The sequence below is a fragment of the Citrus clementina genome, unplaced genomic scaffold (assembly GCF_000493195.1).
Source record: "Citrus clementina cultivar Clemenules unplaced genomic scaffold, Citrus_clementina_v1.0 scaffold_2, whole genome shotgun sequence".
NCBI lineage: Eukaryota > Viridiplantae > Streptophyta > Magnoliopsida > Sapindales > Rutaceae > Citrus > Citrus x clementina.
Window position 1 is genome coordinate 30,670,431 of NW_006262688.1, and position 16,709 is coordinate 30,687,139.

The following is a 16,709-nucleotide window of genomic DNA, read 5'->3' on the forward strand; positions in this document are numbered from 1 at the left end:
GGACATAACTTTATTTGTATTAACTGATAAATTTCTTTTTTAAAATCACCCACAAAATTAAAATTTTGAATCTTAACTTTATTTTTTGGCCTGCTTTTTAAAAATTACTGATTGGCTAATAGTGAGTTGAATTGATCGTTGTCTTATTAGTTATTATAACAATTTTCTGGCGAAGAAAAGATCATAAGATAGTTAAAAAAAAAACTTTTGATAATATTAAAATATATTTTATTAAAGGAAAAAATAAAATTTTTAATAGCCTAGACTTATTCTATTTTTATTATTTTATCTAAAAAGCATGTTAACCTATTTGACAGCTAGTAAATTGAATTTTAAATAATTGAAATCAAAATATTATTTTATCTAACTTATAATTTTATGAAAATCTAACAATACAACATATTTATGATATTATTGATACTGTAATTTCCACAAAACAAACACTATAAAATAACCCTTATTTGTTCCACTACTTGCATGCTAATACTATTTTATGGTTGTTCACATGTCCACTTTTTTCATATTAAACAAAATAAACATTTTAAGTCTGGTAGAGTAGCCAATAGACTCTTGGTTCAATGAAAGAATTCTTACACTTATAATAATAAGAGTAAGGATTCAAGGCTCTATAAGAGTTTTATAGAAGTTAGTTTCAATTCTAACAATCTCTCTTTTACAAAATGTAAGTGAAAGTGCTTTAGAAGAACAATGTGCAGGCATTAGAGTAAATAAAAGAAATCAATTTTAAAAACCTCTAGATTGCACTATTTCTGGATACCTTCCTCTAATTACTCAGTAAAATTTCAAAACAGTTATACAAAATTTATCACTCGTCATTGTCGTCGTCATCCATTATGCTTATTTCTATTGTTTCACATACACAATAGACAGCAAAGATTTAAACAACCACGCCTTTGAAATGAGTATGAAGGGATTGAATAACTTACAGCCCTCCGCTGCTCATTTTTCAATCTTATGCCCACAGTTGTAATAAATGGAACTCAAAATGAGGAAAAACAAAAGTAATTAAGGTCCGTTTCAAGCAGCTGCGCTGAAATAATTTACATAGCCTGTTGCCTTCCATCCCTGAAAAATCTGCGAGACTGGTTTGTTGTTATGCTAGAGTTGCTCTCTTGCCTTTCGCATCTCTTGACTGAGCAGCAACAGATTTCTTTGAATCAAGAAACTGTCCGTAAATGCTATATAGTCTCAGCTTCTCAGCTTCCGAAACTGATGGTCTTGCCTTGGAAGCTATAGACTTCAGTAGAGCATCGGTTATGACTGGCATTTTCCCAGGCTCATTGCTATCAATATTATTTAAAATTTCATGAACAGCTGAGAGCTGTGCATCTGAGAGAAGTGCTTGGAGATCAGCTCCACTAAATCCTTCTGTCATATGAGCTATGGCTTCTAAATCAACATCATCGGCCAATGGTAACTGCATTCATTTATAAAAAGCAAAATATAATATATGATGATAAATTGAGACTAACACACATGAAGAAGTGCCAAAGCTTACAGATTAGTAGTTCATTGCAGAAAAGAGATGAAAATGGAATTGACGTATCACAAACCTTTCTAGAAAGAACTTTAAGAATATCCAACCTCTCACGTGGAGATGGAAAATCACAGAAGAGAAGGCGATCCAGCCTACCAGGTCTTAACAGGGCAGCATCAAGTAGATCCGGTCTACTGCTTGATTAGGAAACTCGAAGTCAATGTTCCATCAAAGAAAGGGGAGTAACCAGGTAAAGTAAATAAATTCTACACTGAAGGAAGAAAATTTGCAAGCACCATGACCGGAGATTACTGGAAGTAATTGTTAATATTAGGCAACCAGTTGAACTCAAAGCTCAAGGTCCTGGGTTTGAGCCTTGTTAGAGGAGGAATAGGGTGAAATCCGATAATCCTCTTGAAAGAGAAGAATTAAAAAAATAATAAAACTGCAGAAAAGTAAAACATTGTAGTGAAAAAATTCTAACCTTGTTGCAGCAAACACAAATACACCAGTCAACACTTCAACGCCATCTAACTCAGTCAGAAACTGTTGGAAACAAGGGCAGGCGGATATTAGGAAATTAATGAGGATGTAGATATCATATGGGACAACCCCCTCCTTTTTCCCCACTTCCCAAAAATAAATAATAAAAAGATAAGAAGTAGAAGAAACCTGATTAACAACACGATCAGTCACTCCAGTATTATCATGCCCTCGCTTTGGGGCAATAGAATCAAATTCATCAAAAAAGAGGAGGCACGGTGCTGCAGCAGTTGCTTTTGAGAATATATCCCGAACCTGAAACCAAAAATAGGTATATGGATTGTGATTAATTACGCAATTCAAAACACCTCATTGGCTGTTGAAGGCTTCGCACCCCCCACCCCCCCTCTCTTCTGAACCTCAATCTGACTCTGAAGGCAAAGGCCCTTGGTAAAAGCCAAAAATCATTGATAAATGAATTTGATTTTTGATAAGAAACTCAAAAATCTATTAGTGAAGAAGATTTAAAACAGATAGTGGACCAGCTGTCCACTAAGAAAACAAAACCTAGGATATAAATAAATTAAATCGAACATTGCCCCAAAAAGGAAAGAAAAAAAGGAGAATTAATTCCTCCTTACAGCTTGCTCAGAAGCACCAATGTACTTGTTCAACAGCTCAGGCCCTTTCACTGATATAAATCGTAATGAACAAGCAGCAGCAGCAGCACCAACTATGTGAGTCTTGCCACAACCAGGAGGACCATATAAGAGAACATTTGACCGCAACCTCAGAGGAGCTTGAGCGAAGATGTTTGGAAATTTCGAAGGTAGTTCGATCATCTGAAAGTGAAGCACAGAAATACTATAAAACAGAAAACAGATAAAAAGCACCACTATAATAACAAAAGTACACCACTGGTCAGAAGGTCAAATTAATTAAAGTTGGGGGAAAAAAGAAAGAGTTCAACTGGCTATACTTGGCATAAAAGGCCAACAGAGAAAAAGAACTCATTCAGAAGATATGATTTTCAGAAGCTGAAAAGAAAAGCAAAGCACAAATGTGCAAAAATAATCAGAATGAAATTATTTAACCCTGGTCTTGGAAGCTTAAGTTTTTGATAGATAAGAGCCTGGCAATAGTTTTTGAACCCTAACAAACACCTTTACCAAAACTGCTTGCCCTGATCTCACTAAAATCATATGCCAGAAATATCTAACTCACAGCATCTGTCAACTGCACAAGACATATGACCAGATTTTAGCTCCAGAGACAGGAACCTGTACAAGGTTCTTTCTGGTTTTGGATAGGAAACACAAAACTTTATTTGAAAAGACGGAGGAAATGGTGGGAGAAGTGAACAGAAATCCACAAAACTTATGTCTTTCCTACTCTGCAGAAACCCAAAAACTACAATATGGTACGGCTGCCTGTACCAAGTGTTTCCCAAACACATGAGACAGAACTTAGAAGAAAGTTCTGCAACTTTAAATGCTGGATGTTAAGAAATAAATATGAAATTCATCATCAATATCCTCCAACAGACTGCCTAAGTGATATCATATTTCAAGACCAAAAGTTTTTAGTAAACAAATATACAATGGCACCTATTATACCAGATTATAAGTAAAGGCCCAATAAGGTGAAAACTCAACTAACCAATAAGTTGTTATAATGTCCCAATGAGGCGAAAACTAAAATAAGCGATAAGTTGTTATAATGTTCTAACTTCAGGGTTTCAACAGGTGACCAATCTTGGAACTTAATTTTTCAGTTTTCAGAAGATCAAAAGTAAACTATACCTCTTTAATAGCATTCTGAATGTCAGTAAGACCACCAACATCATCCCACCCAGAGCGACCACCTTCTGCAGAAGTTTTTGTAATGTCACGCATTGCAACCGGAAGAAACTCATGCATTGCCTGAGAAAAGTCATCCCTAACCAAAGTCGGCTTTATGTGCTTTTCAAACCTAGAATCAGAATGCAGATAACGGCCAACAGCAGAATGAACGGTTCTATCAACCAATATTTCCTGACACAATGAAACATATATTAGTAACTTGAATCTTAAAAAAATCATGAAAAAGGCAACATTTACATGTGGTCACTTTTTCTGCAAAGGTGATCACGACAATTTATGGAGAGACGAAACAATCCTTAAGGATTCACCAAAAGATGATCTTTATGACTCTAAACTTAATCCAAATTTGTCAACAAAATCTTAAACCACCAAGTACCAGATCATATGCGTCATATCCATCACATTTGGAAGCCACATCTAACAAAATTTCATCAGAACATTCTAAGGAACGCCTCTGAATTTCATGCTCTAAAATGGCTTTCCGTTCTGAGGCAGCAGGAGCAGGCAGTTGCACATGAAAGTCAAACCTTCCTAATAAAATTCAAAAACGCAACATCAACAAAACAAAGAAAATAAATAGAACTAATAAGCAAGCCCCATATCACAATTTCTGACATTCCTAGTCCAACTATAAAAGGTGATAAACATTGTACAAAGGAAGACAAACCTGAAGAGGTCAATGACTGCGGTATTTTCTCTAGAGACTGTGCAGAAGCAACAAAAGCAATAGGACCAATTCCACAAGAGCTCTTCCTCTTTTCCTAACCAGTGGACCACAGATATTTGTTAGCAGACTGGAACTAACAACAGCTTCTGCACAAAACATTGTAGGAATTGATTATCATAGTTAAATTATTACCCCGTATTCATCCATAATGTCCACAAGAAATTTAGTAAGAGCAATTACAGAAGTTGAAGGTTGAGATCCCTCTGGGTCGGAAGAGGATGAAATTATGCTATCAAGATCATCAAATATGACAATGGAAGGTGCATGATCCAAAGCTTCAGATATGAAGTTAGAAAGTGCTTGACGAATGATCGGACCCTTCTCTAAAGAAAGTCTAGAACAGCATACAAAAACTCTGCATACATAGACATTAGTCAGTGTAATATATACATACTTCAATATCAAATCCAAACTGAATAACCAAATAAAAACAGAAGCCATGAAGATCTTATTTAGAATCATAAAAATTCAGTAGCTATCTGCAATAAATATTAGCATTCAAGAATGTTAATCAACAACAGAAAGAAAAGAATAAGGCATATGTGCACATTAAAATAACTCCATACATGTGTGCTACGAGATCTTTATGGTGTTCGAGGGATTTTGCAACAGCTTTTGCTAATGATGTCTTTCCAGAGCCCTAATCACAAAACAAAAAAAAACTACCAATAAATTGACTAAGATGCTATCATTTGAAAGAATGTAAATGAATATGAAAAAGACACTGACAAATATAGAAACAACAGCATAAGGCCATGAGAATCCATTCTCGGACATTTTATCTTAAAAAAAATTGTTCCACTCAGTCTTTTTATCTAATACCCACAACTAAAGGCAATACTTTCTTCCCAAAAGATTCATAACAAAGATTGGTAGACATAGTCATATGTGTCGAAAAATAAGTTTTCTTTTAGTTTTAGTTTTATGCTGGTTTCACTCTAAAACCGGATGTACAACTGTCTAAGCCAATGTCAGCAATAAAGTATATACACATTGCAGTCCTTAGGGCATTGAGGAACACCACACTCAAATAAGCTATTCATACAATGTCCTTCCTCTTGGAGGTTTATCATATCAAATATACTGCCCACACTTAACATAGACACCCAAACAAAAAGCTAGATTCAATGGTCACCATTATCGTACTACATGCAGTAAGCTTGAACCAAATCCATTAAACCTTATCGCACGAAATAGAAATGCAAATAGAAAATGGCAAATTGGTCGCAAATTACACAAAAGTATTAACAACCATTTTATCTACACATGTGATGATGTTAAATGTACAAGTAATAAGCTCCTTTGCCAATCAAACAACAATCTCTAGTGAAGATGGAGAGATGAACTCACAGGAGGTCCATGTATTAGAATATGCCCAGGGAGAGGAAGATGGTAAGTGCTGAACCACAACCCAGAATCAGGAGATAACAAGACCTTAATTCCTGCATGAACGCAGATTCAAAATTAGGTTAATGCAAGGTTTTTGTTGGAAAGGTAGCAAAATTATTTGTCTTATAGTAAGGCGTGTAATCCATGTCAGTGGCAAGCAGATTAAAAGACGGTAACATTCCAACAGCTCCAAAAAGAAAATGACATTTTATCCTTGTTTGATTACCCAATCAAATGCGGAAAAATCAAACATTCTCAGCCCTTTTTCACTCAAGTTTGTTTGTTAACAGGAAGTCCTTTACACTTATAATGCAATAAATGCTTGAAGAAACTCTGGAAATTTTTTGGTCCAGGAGGTCCAATTAATACTGACCTCTGAATCAATGGTTGTTGACAATGACAAATAGCTATGCTATAATTAAGGATCAACTAACATAATTATCCCCAGAACCCAAGAGCCTCTAAAATTACAGCATGCTCAAAAAAGTAGCACCCAAAAAATACTAATTCTGACATATCCTAGTAAATCAGCCTATTCAAGAAAAATAAAAATTTGAAGAAAAAACAAAGTTAAACAGTGTTCCTCACTATTTATTTATGGGGTTTTAATAAGACTATCAAAACAACTGTGAGAACCGGCATGTCTAATACATAATAAAATTGGCAGTGACTGACTAAAATCTCCAACCCAGCTTTCAAATCTCATTATTGTTACATCTGTTTGTGTGCTTATCCATGTGACCGCTTATGACTGCACATGCATGAACGTGAGGACAAAGATTATATGCCCAATGCCCATGATATAGAAATTCCACATGAAAAGGAGATGAGCAAAGGCTAAACACATTGAGGTGAAAATAATTATGGAGAAAGTACCTACTATTAATAACATCTGAAGCAGTGGTCCCCATCCAGCTCAAAGAAGACACATTTGAATCAAAACCTTGGGTAGAGCCTCTCTCTTTCACAGTGTAGAAGGATACCGGGTCACCAGAGTTCAGCTTCCCAAACAACTGGCATACAGCTTCCGTATTATTGTTCTGCTGGCCTCTAGCTTCAAGGGTCAGCTCATATGCATTATTTTTGCCACCATGCAATGATTCCTCAGAGAAAGTCAGTACACAAAAAATTTCTGTCCGCAATTCTCTGGCCTTAGTTTTGTTCTCTAAGGCGCCATTACATGATGCCGGTACCTTTCCATATGTCCCAGACTTGTATCCTTTCACTTCAAAATGAAGCAAAGTTTCATTTGATAGAACCAATGTATTAAATTCTGATCCTATATTTGAAGCAACGGCATTGAGTTGTGCAAGCAACCATGTATGAAGCAGACATTCTAACCCTTTTTTATTTTCAAACTGATAAACAGCCTCTTCATCTTCTTTCAAAGAAGGCTCAGAAGAAAGAGCAGCAATGACTTCATCTTCGGCTGACAAATCTCCATCATCCATGTAGATACCCGAGCTAGTATTCTCAAGCATTTTCTTTGTCTTATGATTTTTATTATCAAGTTCTAGGCCAATCCCAAAAGCCTTATCCTTCTCCAACATCTTAAAATGACAAGGAGAAAGTGAAACCATAGGAATTTCTTTCTTCAAATTAACAGTACATTTCTTCAAATAAACCCCTGAAATGAGAAAACTATTATTGGAAAATCTTGATTATGAAAACAAAATAGCACAGATGGATTGTTAAACTATCAAAAAAAAATTTAAAAAGAATAAATGTGCAAAATGTCAATAGCAGCAAGCTTGTCATGACCTTTCAGCTAACTGAAAAAGAAACACAATGAATGGAAAGACAAATGTTAATGTAGATGCTAAATGTATTAAGGTCAAAAAGAAAAGAGATCAGACTACCGAAGAAGTTTAAAAGAACAACAAATTGTGTACACTTATTGATGAATAATACTGGATCCAATCAAAGAGTTCCTAGGATAATGCATGGGCATGTTTTAACCATCATAATGAAGTAGTCTCTAATCAAGTAGGACAGTCCTTGTTTGCAATATAACTTATTTTGTCCCTCAGGCTTTCCTCACTTGAGTAGGAAGCTTTTCAGAAAGAAGGATATCCAGAGCCAAGCACAAGCAATAGTCTCAAAGAGTGATGCAGTTGGATCAAGAAGGCTGAAAGCCTGGCAGTAAAGCTCACGTTGTCGACCTCTTGTCCGTCAGTGAGTGATTCCTTGTATATGTGTGTGTGTGTGTGTGTGTGTTTGTGTGTATGTCTATGTATGTGTATGTATGTATGTATGTATGTATATGTATATATGTAGGCATGTATGTATGTACGTACGTAGGTAGGTAGGTAGGTATGTATCAGAAAATAAATCGCCATTCAAATGAGACCATGAGGAAAGAGTTTAAAGGAAGGAGTACTTAGTACTTTGACTAATTAGATGCTAGGAAGAATTAACATACATGAATGCAGCCCTGCATTCAAATAAAGACGAAGAGCTCGAGCAATCTTTACATGTCCTTTAGCCACTGAATTTGAAAATAAAAGGCGAACAACTGCTTGACGGCATTCTTTCTTGTCAGTTGAAGCTCCACCACTAATTTCCTTTGAAGTTAAATTGCTTTTTATTCTTGGGGCATTGTTTTCGGGATTATTCTCTTTGGATGATAATCTAGGCAATATAGCAACTAATTCAAGAGAACATAATGAAACATTTTCAGCTGTTTCTGGATTGATAAATGCAACGGAAGAGAGGGCTACTCCCAGCTCAACACCTTTAACATTACATTTATGAGACAATCCTTCATCTGAATCTTGAACACGTAAAAGTGCCTTTGCAATACTAGTACTTTCATTAAAAGCTTGCATGTAAGAATCTTCATGTTTCTTCCCATCGTTCTTGCGTCTCTTTGGAGCAACTGCAACTTCAGTTCCCGGTACAAGTTGCACTGCAAATAATTTCATAAGATACAACTCCACCAGTCTAAAACAAAACCATCATTTTTCATGATGCACTATCCACATGCAAAAAAGTAGATATGCAAGCAAGTATAAACCAGTAAACCATTAATGTTTATCTGAAGGGTTATTATACCATAAATTATAACCTGTATGGTCTCTGACAAAAGATGCTGCTTATTAATTGAGAACGATGATAACAACGAGGGAGAAAATAAAAGGATAACTGATTCATAAATGAATCTATAATCTTAGGAACCAGTTTTCAAGCAGGTCCAAGTAACACACTGAACTAGGATAAATTACAAACCACAACAAATAAATTAAATATTTCAAGCATAAAAGAACACTTTCGACATAAGTACGTCATTGATAACATAGAGATATTCAAATATATAATTACAACACATTTCATAAAATGCTATGACTTCCGATTGCTTATTTCTCTTTCCAATAAAAAATAAAACAACAAAGTTAGAAAATGACACAATGACCAAACAAACTGAAAACTTTTAAGTCTTTATAAATCCCTAACGCACCATATAATAGAAAAAAAGATGAAGAAAATACTATAGTAGACAAAACTTGGATATCAAATTTTCATTTGTTGAACACCCGCATGTAAAACTACCCTCACCAAAACCATGGAAAACATGACATTGCTCATGAAACAATAGAATTAGTAGCTAAAAATGGGAAAGCTACCCCAATGAACTGTGACTATGGTCTATAAAATAAATCTGTAGAATTAGTCAGATTATATTATAATGTATCATAATGAGGATAAAGTAACCCATATCAACTTACCTACCGGTTTCTTGGGAAAAGTTGAAACCACATGAAATGTTATGATAGTGCGGCCATGCAGCCACAAAGGAAATATCATAGCTTCGTGGACAATCCTAACCTGTATTCAGTAAAAGAAAGGTTTCAGAGCTGCACTAACAACAGAAAACTTGTGCATCAGCAATTGAACATTACGAAGGAAGAAACAGCAATATAGATATCTTAAAATAGAGGAGTACCTGATTCAATATAGCAGCCTCAGCATGCTCTGAGTTTAGCTCTAAAACTTCCCAATCATCCTCCGTTAGAGGTTCTATAGTAACTAAAGTAGCCTTCGGCACATTGGAAACTACTCGCACTTGAACTATTGTATGATCCGCCAAGGATATGCATTCTGCAAATTGTCGAGCGACCTGCAAAACACAATTACTAGCAGTTAACTGAAATTAAATTAGAAAAGTAAAGGTAAATTTGGTCACATCAAAAGCACTGCCCCGCGTCAATATTGCAATGTTTGATAGAAATAGGAAGAAAAAATAGTTGGTTATTTAAAAAATTGAAGCAATTTTGAGAGTTAAAATTGATAAGTGATCTCTAGATACCTCAGCAACACTTTCAAATGGTACAAATTGATAAATGGTCTCGACTTGATCGGTGGTTTTGCACAAATTGCTTCAAAAAGATTACACAGTAAGAACTTCTACTCAATGATGATTTTCTACTGTATGTTCCTTCATAACCGCTTTTAGCATCAGGAAAGCACCAGATAATTTCATAGCAGAAAGCACCGTCATGCGCTTTTATAGGAAGCACTTCACTGACAAGTGCTTCCAGAAAAGGTAATTCGAAATTCAGCATAAATAGAAAAAGAAAGAGAGAGTGGCACAGCGATTTACCTCGATAAAAGAAGAAGAAGAAGTAGCGCCGGACCAAGCAACGACCCAGCGTTGGTTGGAGCGGGAGCGAAGCTCGAGAGAGAGAACTTGAGGGAGAAGATGTGCGGAGCGCGTGGACTCAAGAGTCTCGATTAATTTAAGGGGAAGTGATACAAAGCAGTTCTCTACGCCACCCACCACTCTCACCTCCAACTCCATTTACACTTACACGCGCGCCAGTAATTCCGCACGACTCGGAGGGAAGACGGGAGAAGAAGTAGAAGATAGAATCCCCCTCCTACCGATGGTTTCGCTTTTCCCGAGTTGATTTTGTAAGAAATCGATCTTTTCTAAACTTTTTTTTTGGTTGCTTAAACTCATATATATAAATCCAGAAAATGTGAATTTTTTTAAGGTAATTAAATTAAATGAGCGACATGTTATATGATTACAACGTATCATATATTATTTATTTTTTATAATCCTTCGAAAGTATGAGATGTGTGAAATTATGTCACATTCCCCTGTCATTTTGTACAAATAAAAATTCGTAAAAGGTAAGTATCCTCTATGCAATTACTCATTTTTATTGACGGTATTAAATAAGTCCCATTAAACGGGTTAGTCTTTTGACTGCTAAGAAATTAATTCGATATGCTTTTGGAGATGATAAATTGGAGTCTATTGGAAAATCCTCGTATACTATTCATTCCTATCACTGAAGAATTATAAGCTATTTAATAATAACTGAGTGTCACTGTTTAATAACTCGAAGAAAAACTTTCGTTTTGTAGCTGTCGATCCATGAAAAACTGATGTTAAATTTATTTTTAAACAGAAGAAATCAAGAAATTATAATGCGTTCTTTGTTCTTCCAGATAAATAAAAAATCTATAAAAATAAATAAATAATCATCTTTTGGGGGCAAAATTTGAGTTGAAAGTGTAATGACTGATAGCAATTATAGATTAACGTTAATAAATTATTGAAGTTATCCAAAATTAGCCACTAAATGCTATATCGATTATCAAACGCTTCGGAAATTTGATTAGTTTTATCAAATTCACATATACTTGGATGATTTCCATAATATAATTAAATAAAAACAACTGCACAATTAAGCTTGTGTTAAAGAAGATTAAGATAATCAAATGGTACCAAAAAGTTATTGAAACGCAAGCCAGAAGAAGTATTGCTGTTTCAACATAGTATTTACGTCGAAATAATCACTTTGAAGTGCCCCTTTATTGGTAGAATCAAGCACCACGCATTTGGAAACTATGATGTTATCTATTGATCAATGAAGGAAACTTCTCTACGAGAAGTAAAGTTCAAAACCAGCAAAAAATCGGCCAGTCTAATGTAAAAGAGAGTGAAAAGACAACTGAACTGAACTTCAAATCCTTAGTGTTACTAACAATTTATTATTAACTCGGCAATGATTTTTTTTTTTTTTGTTTAACGAACCTGAATATAACTCATTAACGTTTCTGAATCAAAGCTGAGGGCTGCATTATTTGTTGGCCTGACTCTGTTGCTCCCCTGATGTGAAGTTAAGAGTTTGTGATCTTGTCACCATAGTAGTCATCCACGGAGTTTCATAGCTTCTTGTTGAATCAATACTGCCCGAATGCCCACGATCTCCATTCGTGGCAAGAATCTGTGTGGTGTCTCCCCTGGTTGTGGCTCTCTGCCATGAGTGTGAGCTCAAACCCGAAAGCAAATATGCCCGCCCAGTACGTTCATATAGATCCATGCTGGCCATTCTCTCCCTGATTTCTCGCAGCTCAGCCTCGAGCCAATTGCAGAGAACATCCCCAGCTTGTGCTGCTGCTGAAGACAAAAGGCCTGATCTCCGCTCCGCTAGCAATGCCTGTGCGCTCCCTAGATCTCCAACTTCGGCCATTCTTTGTGCATCTGCAATAGTTTCGGCAACCAAAAGGCGGCTTCTCTGTCGATCGACCTGTAGGTTCACTTTCTTGTCTGCAGTAGATAAAACTTCAGGTCTTCGTATCTCAACCTTCTCGCCTTCAACTTGGTGTATCTCCATTGAAGCTGAATCTTTATGAGTGCAGAAGACATCCAACAACGCTGTGCACTCTGGCCTCTGCTCCCCTTCTGCAGAAGACACTGGAATTGAGAGATAGACCATGAATTCTTTCTCTTCATCAGCATATAAATTTCCAATATCTATCACAGCTTGTTGCCCTTCGTCAAGAACTTCACTGTTATATCTTCCAGAAGGTATGGATCCAATTCTCACCCCAGCTGATTTTGACCTGATTGTGAGCTTGACATCCTGAGAAACGACACTGAGCAGCCCACCAATGCACCTAGCAAAGGCATCTTGTAGAATGCTTAAGGTCTCAATGAAGGAAAATGTGCCCCCTGATGCATCTGCTATGGCATGCATTGCTTCGGAATCATGCTCTAAGCCAAAGCCAAATGTGTGGACCGGGAAGGTTGGTTGTCCAGCTTCACGTTTGCTGAGACATATCGAAGAAGGCAAGAGATTCAGATATGCCAATTCATTACTCGGGATTGAGGAAGCCTCATCCTGCGTATAGCTATTTCTTAGAACATTGTGCGTGTCCTGACCATCAGAGAGGAGAATGATACTTGCAACCGGGTTGCGTTCACATCGTTCTTCCAGAACCCTGACCCCTTTCTTGAGTCCCTCTACAATGTTGGTGCCACCATTAGAGCTAAGAGTATTAATAGCACGGATTGCATTCTCACGGCCACTGTCAGTCATCCTTTGGAGTGGGAAAATTCTTCGGGCTACTGACGAGAAAATGACAATAGACAACCGATCTGCAGAGCCTAAATTCTGTATAATGAAGTGAACAGCACGCTTCAGCAAAGGAAGCTTGCTGGACATGCTGCCACTAACATCAAGAACTGTGACAAGGTCTATTGGGGCGCGGTCAGCATCATTAGGAAGCGATGGTGCACAAACGCGAAGAAGAACTGCAAACTTGGGAGGGCATTCTGCAGCTGCAACAGCACCAAACTCAGGAAAAGCCTTGACAGCTAAAGCTTGGGCTCGGGAGGGTGAGGCATGGCCAATGGAGTTGACTGAGACCTGTTCGTCATCTGTGAATTGTTCAGGCTCGGCTGGAAGTTGAAATGTTGTTGGGACATTACGCCGGGCTCCTGGAGCACCAGCATCTTCAGGAGCGGCATTGAAAGGAGAAACTCGAGCCCGTGCCATGTTGTTACGACGAGCATCAATGACACTGCCGGGGGCTTGAAAGGGGACGTCTTTCCACTCACAACGGCAAATAGGACAGATCCGATTCCCATGCTGAACATTGGCTGCTATGCAACAGAAATGGAAAGAGTGGGAACACTCCGCCGTGAAGATGGCTACGCCTTGTCCTCTCCTCAAACTTCCCAAGCAGATGGGGCAAGTTTTCTGCAATGAATCGGTATTGTTTTTATTAAACGTCAGTGATAAAATCACTAACAATAGTAATATGCCATGCCTATGGTCATTAAAACTAGCAATCATTCACTTTTCATCTTCATACTACGTCAACTTCAGTATAATAACGACGTACAACGGAATCCAATGTAGTAATGTCAACATTATGCAAACATGCTGGCCAAGTTTTTAAGTTTAGAATGATAAAATTCATAGCAAATATCAATCACTTGCAATAAATCATGTTTAAACCTGTGTCACTTCGTTATTTGAAAGGCTGAACTATAAATAGTTACTTCAAAATATTTCTTCAACAACTAAAGATTTCAGATTGAGCTCAGCTCTCATTTACTTGTGAATCTGAAACGCTAAAATTTTCATGAGATTTTACCAACTGCCTATTCAAAGTTGGAAATTTGAGCAAAGAGTCCAAAATCCAAGATAAACACTTCTGGCGGTAGTAATTTTTCAAAGTAAAAAAAAAAAGGTGTGGAATCTAAAAGAGTGCACAAATTTGGCTCTCAATAGTACAAGATATTATAAATTTTTAATATGACATGTGTACATTTATTTAAAAAATCATAATCTAATTAGTAATTATATTTAATTTATATATATATATATAATACATGCATTAAATGGGTGTAGTATAATAAATACAATCTAGAATCTCTCCTAGCAAATGGTATGAATAGCTAGAGCATTTTTTCTTGATGACAGAATTGGGAAATTGGCAGTCAAATGTGCATTAAAAATATTTTGAAATATTTGTTAGAAACTCTTTGAAGGTTATAAAAATACATCGAAATGTAGCTAAACTAAAAGCTTTTTCAAACGCACATGCTTTCCTACTTATTATTCCAAAAAAAGAAAAATCAAAATCAAAATTAAAGCACTCTTCTGAATCCATCCAAAGAAAATGAACCTACCCACCTCATATGTCAAAGCATTCTAACCGCCCAAACAATTGCATATTAAACAATTGTGCATCAATGCAACCCCTTTTAATCAAATTTTCTTTTTTTCTCCTGTTACTACTATCGTCTATCAGCCACAATATTCCGATAAAAGGTGCCATTTTTTTTTTTTTGGAACGATTCAATTCCACGAGATCTTACATTTTTGCAATGAAAGTTATTAAATATATGTAGAGTCAAAGAATACAGCTGCACAAGAAGATTAAATCAAGGTCAAAGTTACCGCAATTCATCAGGTTTGATTTTGTCGGTCGGGCTTTATCGGGATCGATCGTTTTTCATTTTCAAAATTCAAAAAGAAGAATGATTTTCCATTCAATGGCAGTTTCCGTAATTTTCACCTCAAATCAATTCTCTATGCGTTTTTTATTGACATTAAACAAACGTGACCGAACAGCCAACACCAATTTACCAACATACCCTCAACACGAAAACGAAAACAAGAGCGACACGGCAGGGTCAAGTCGGTCATTAAATGAAAAACTCTAATGAATACCGCCGAATCAGAGAGCGGGTTCATGAACGATTACGTAAAAACAACCGCCGGTACAAACAAAATATTAAAAATGCCTAAAAAAAAGGTAATAATAAAAACAAATATGAGATCTCTGACCTTGGATGATTTGGAGGTTTGGAAGCTGAGGCTACGAGAGAGGCCACGAGAGGATGAACCGGAGGAATGCGAACGATCGGAACAGGACGGACGAGGACAATTCGAGCCGGACGGACGCGGACAGTTGGTACCGGCCTGAAACGAGAGCTTTAACGAAAGAGATTTCTTCAGCTTCTTCAACGTGTCCGCCATTTTTTTTTATATTTCTTGTATTATTATAATTGTTGATATATTAGTACTTTGTTAAGAAATAATTGCAGTGTTTATCTCTAAAAGTTTGTTATGCGGTTTCGCAATTGGCATGGCGGCCATTAAATGATAATGAGGGAGGGGATTGGAGAGAGAGAGAGAGAGTTTCATGTTCGTGTACATATAGAGAAGCCAATTACGTGATGATGTGTACGTGGTTACGTGAATTTAAGCTCGGTTTTATTTTAACTTATTTTCCTTTATCGTGCTAATGATTATGGTTAAAGAGATAAATACAGTAAATTATAGCTTCAATTATTATATAAATAAATAATGTTAATGATTTTTCTTTTCATAATTTTAATTATTAATTATGTAATATGGCACATCATTTACTTTTACAATGATGCTTTGTTTACTTAAGTATTATTTATTTTTTTAACTTAATACTTTAATTGACTTAATTTTAATTAATTAAGTCATGTGTTTGTTTTCTCAACTTAGGTAGAGTTTGTTTATTTATCTGAAATCTAAATAGAACTGAATATAAATATTGACATGTTTATTTTTATTTTTTTAATATCCGAAAAAAAGTGGCATGTAGTTTGTCTTTATAAATAAAAAAATCTCAAACATAATCATTTAACATTTATGTCCTTTTAAATCAAAATAAAAAGGATTATATTTTATAGTTTAGGAAATAAATATATTTTATAGAGATATTTTTGTAATATAATATTTACTTTTTATTCAGATTATTTTCCATTTGGATGAAAGTCACAAAAGTCTACTTTTTCTATTCAAATATAAATGTTTGAAAATTAGACATAAGTTACAAAAAACAATTAAGTAAATTTTAGAAAAAAAAATTCTAAAATTTCATACTTCAGACATTTAGCATACAATTCATTAATTAAAATTTTTAGTCACTACGCCATTAAGTTATTAAGCCAATTTTTTTAGCT

The 16,709-nt window shown here is 35.8% G+C and overlaps 2 protein-coding genes across 3 annotated transcripts; both read right to left on the reverse strand.

Moving 5' to 3' along the window:
- Nucleotides 1-742: 742 nt before the first annotated feature.
- Nucleotides 743-10,882, reverse strand: LOC18051901 (peroxisome biogenesis protein 1). 2 transcript variants are annotated; one of them, XM_006448708.2, is made up of 16 exons: nucleotides 10,560-10,882; nucleotides 9,903-10,076; nucleotides 9,685-9,784; nucleotides 8,382-8,867; nucleotides 6,840-7,586; nucleotides 5,921-6,012; nucleotides 5,137-5,210; nucleotides 4,703-4,925; nucleotides 4,511-4,604; nucleotides 4,220-4,374; nucleotides 3,784-4,014; nucleotides 2,623-2,823; nucleotides 2,171-2,296; nucleotides 1,983-2,044; nucleotides 1,575-1,692; nucleotides 743-1,438 (listed from the first exon to the last, which is right to left on the reverse strand). In XM_006448708.2, the coding sequence occupies exons 1-16, from the start codon at nucleotides 10,755-10,757 to the stop codon at nucleotides 1,115-1,117; spliced, it is 3,405 nt and encodes a 1,134-aa protein (XP_006448771.1). In that variant the 5' UTR covers nucleotides 10,758-10,882; the 3' UTR covers nucleotides 743-1,114. The 2 variants fall into 2 exon arrangements, with proteins under 2 accessions (XP_006448771.1, XP_024046236.1); XM_024190468.1 differs by lacking the exons at nucleotides 743-1,438; nucleotides 1,575-1,692 and adding an exon at nucleotides 1,702-1,809.
- Nucleotides 10,883-11,808: 926 nt separating this feature from the next.
- LOC18051902 lies at nucleotides 11,809-15,984 on the reverse strand. Its single transcript, XM_006448709.2, has 2 exons — nucleotides 15,556-15,984; nucleotides 11,809-13,956 (listed from the first exon to the last, which is right to left on the reverse strand). The coding sequence occupies exons 1-2, from the start codon at nucleotides 15,745-15,747 to the stop codon at nucleotides 12,052-12,054; spliced, it is 2,097 nt and encodes a 698-aa protein (XP_006448772.1). The 5' UTR covers nucleotides 15,748-15,984; the 3' UTR covers nucleotides 11,809-12,051.
- Nucleotides 15,985-16,709: the final 725 nt, after the last annotated feature.

What these genes read in the sequence shown, in the direction of transcription:
- LOC18051901 (XM_006448708.2), bottom strand. Translation starts at nt 10,757, where the DNA reads ATGGAGTTGGAGGTGAGAGTGGTGGGTGGCGTAGAGAACTGCTTTGTA. An exon ending in TTCTAATACATGGACCTCCT is followed by an intron (nt 5,211 to 5,920) that starts GTGAGTTCATCT and finishes TTTTGTGATTAG; the next exon opens with GGCTCTGGAAAGACATCATT. An exon ending in GATATGACGCATATGATCTG is followed by an intron (nt 4,015 to 4,219) that starts GTACTTGGTGGT and finishes TCATTGTGTCAG; the next exon opens with GAAATATTGGTTGATAGAAC.
- LOC18051902 (XM_006448709.2), bottom strand. Translation starts at nt 15,747, where the DNA reads ATGGCGGACACGTTGAAGAAGCTGAAGAAATCTCTTTCGTTAAAGCTC. An exon ending in AAACCTCCAAATCATCCAAG is followed by an intron (nt 13,957 to 15,555) that starts GTCAGAGATCTC and finishes GATTCATTGCAG; the next exon opens with AAAACTTGCCCCATCTGCTT.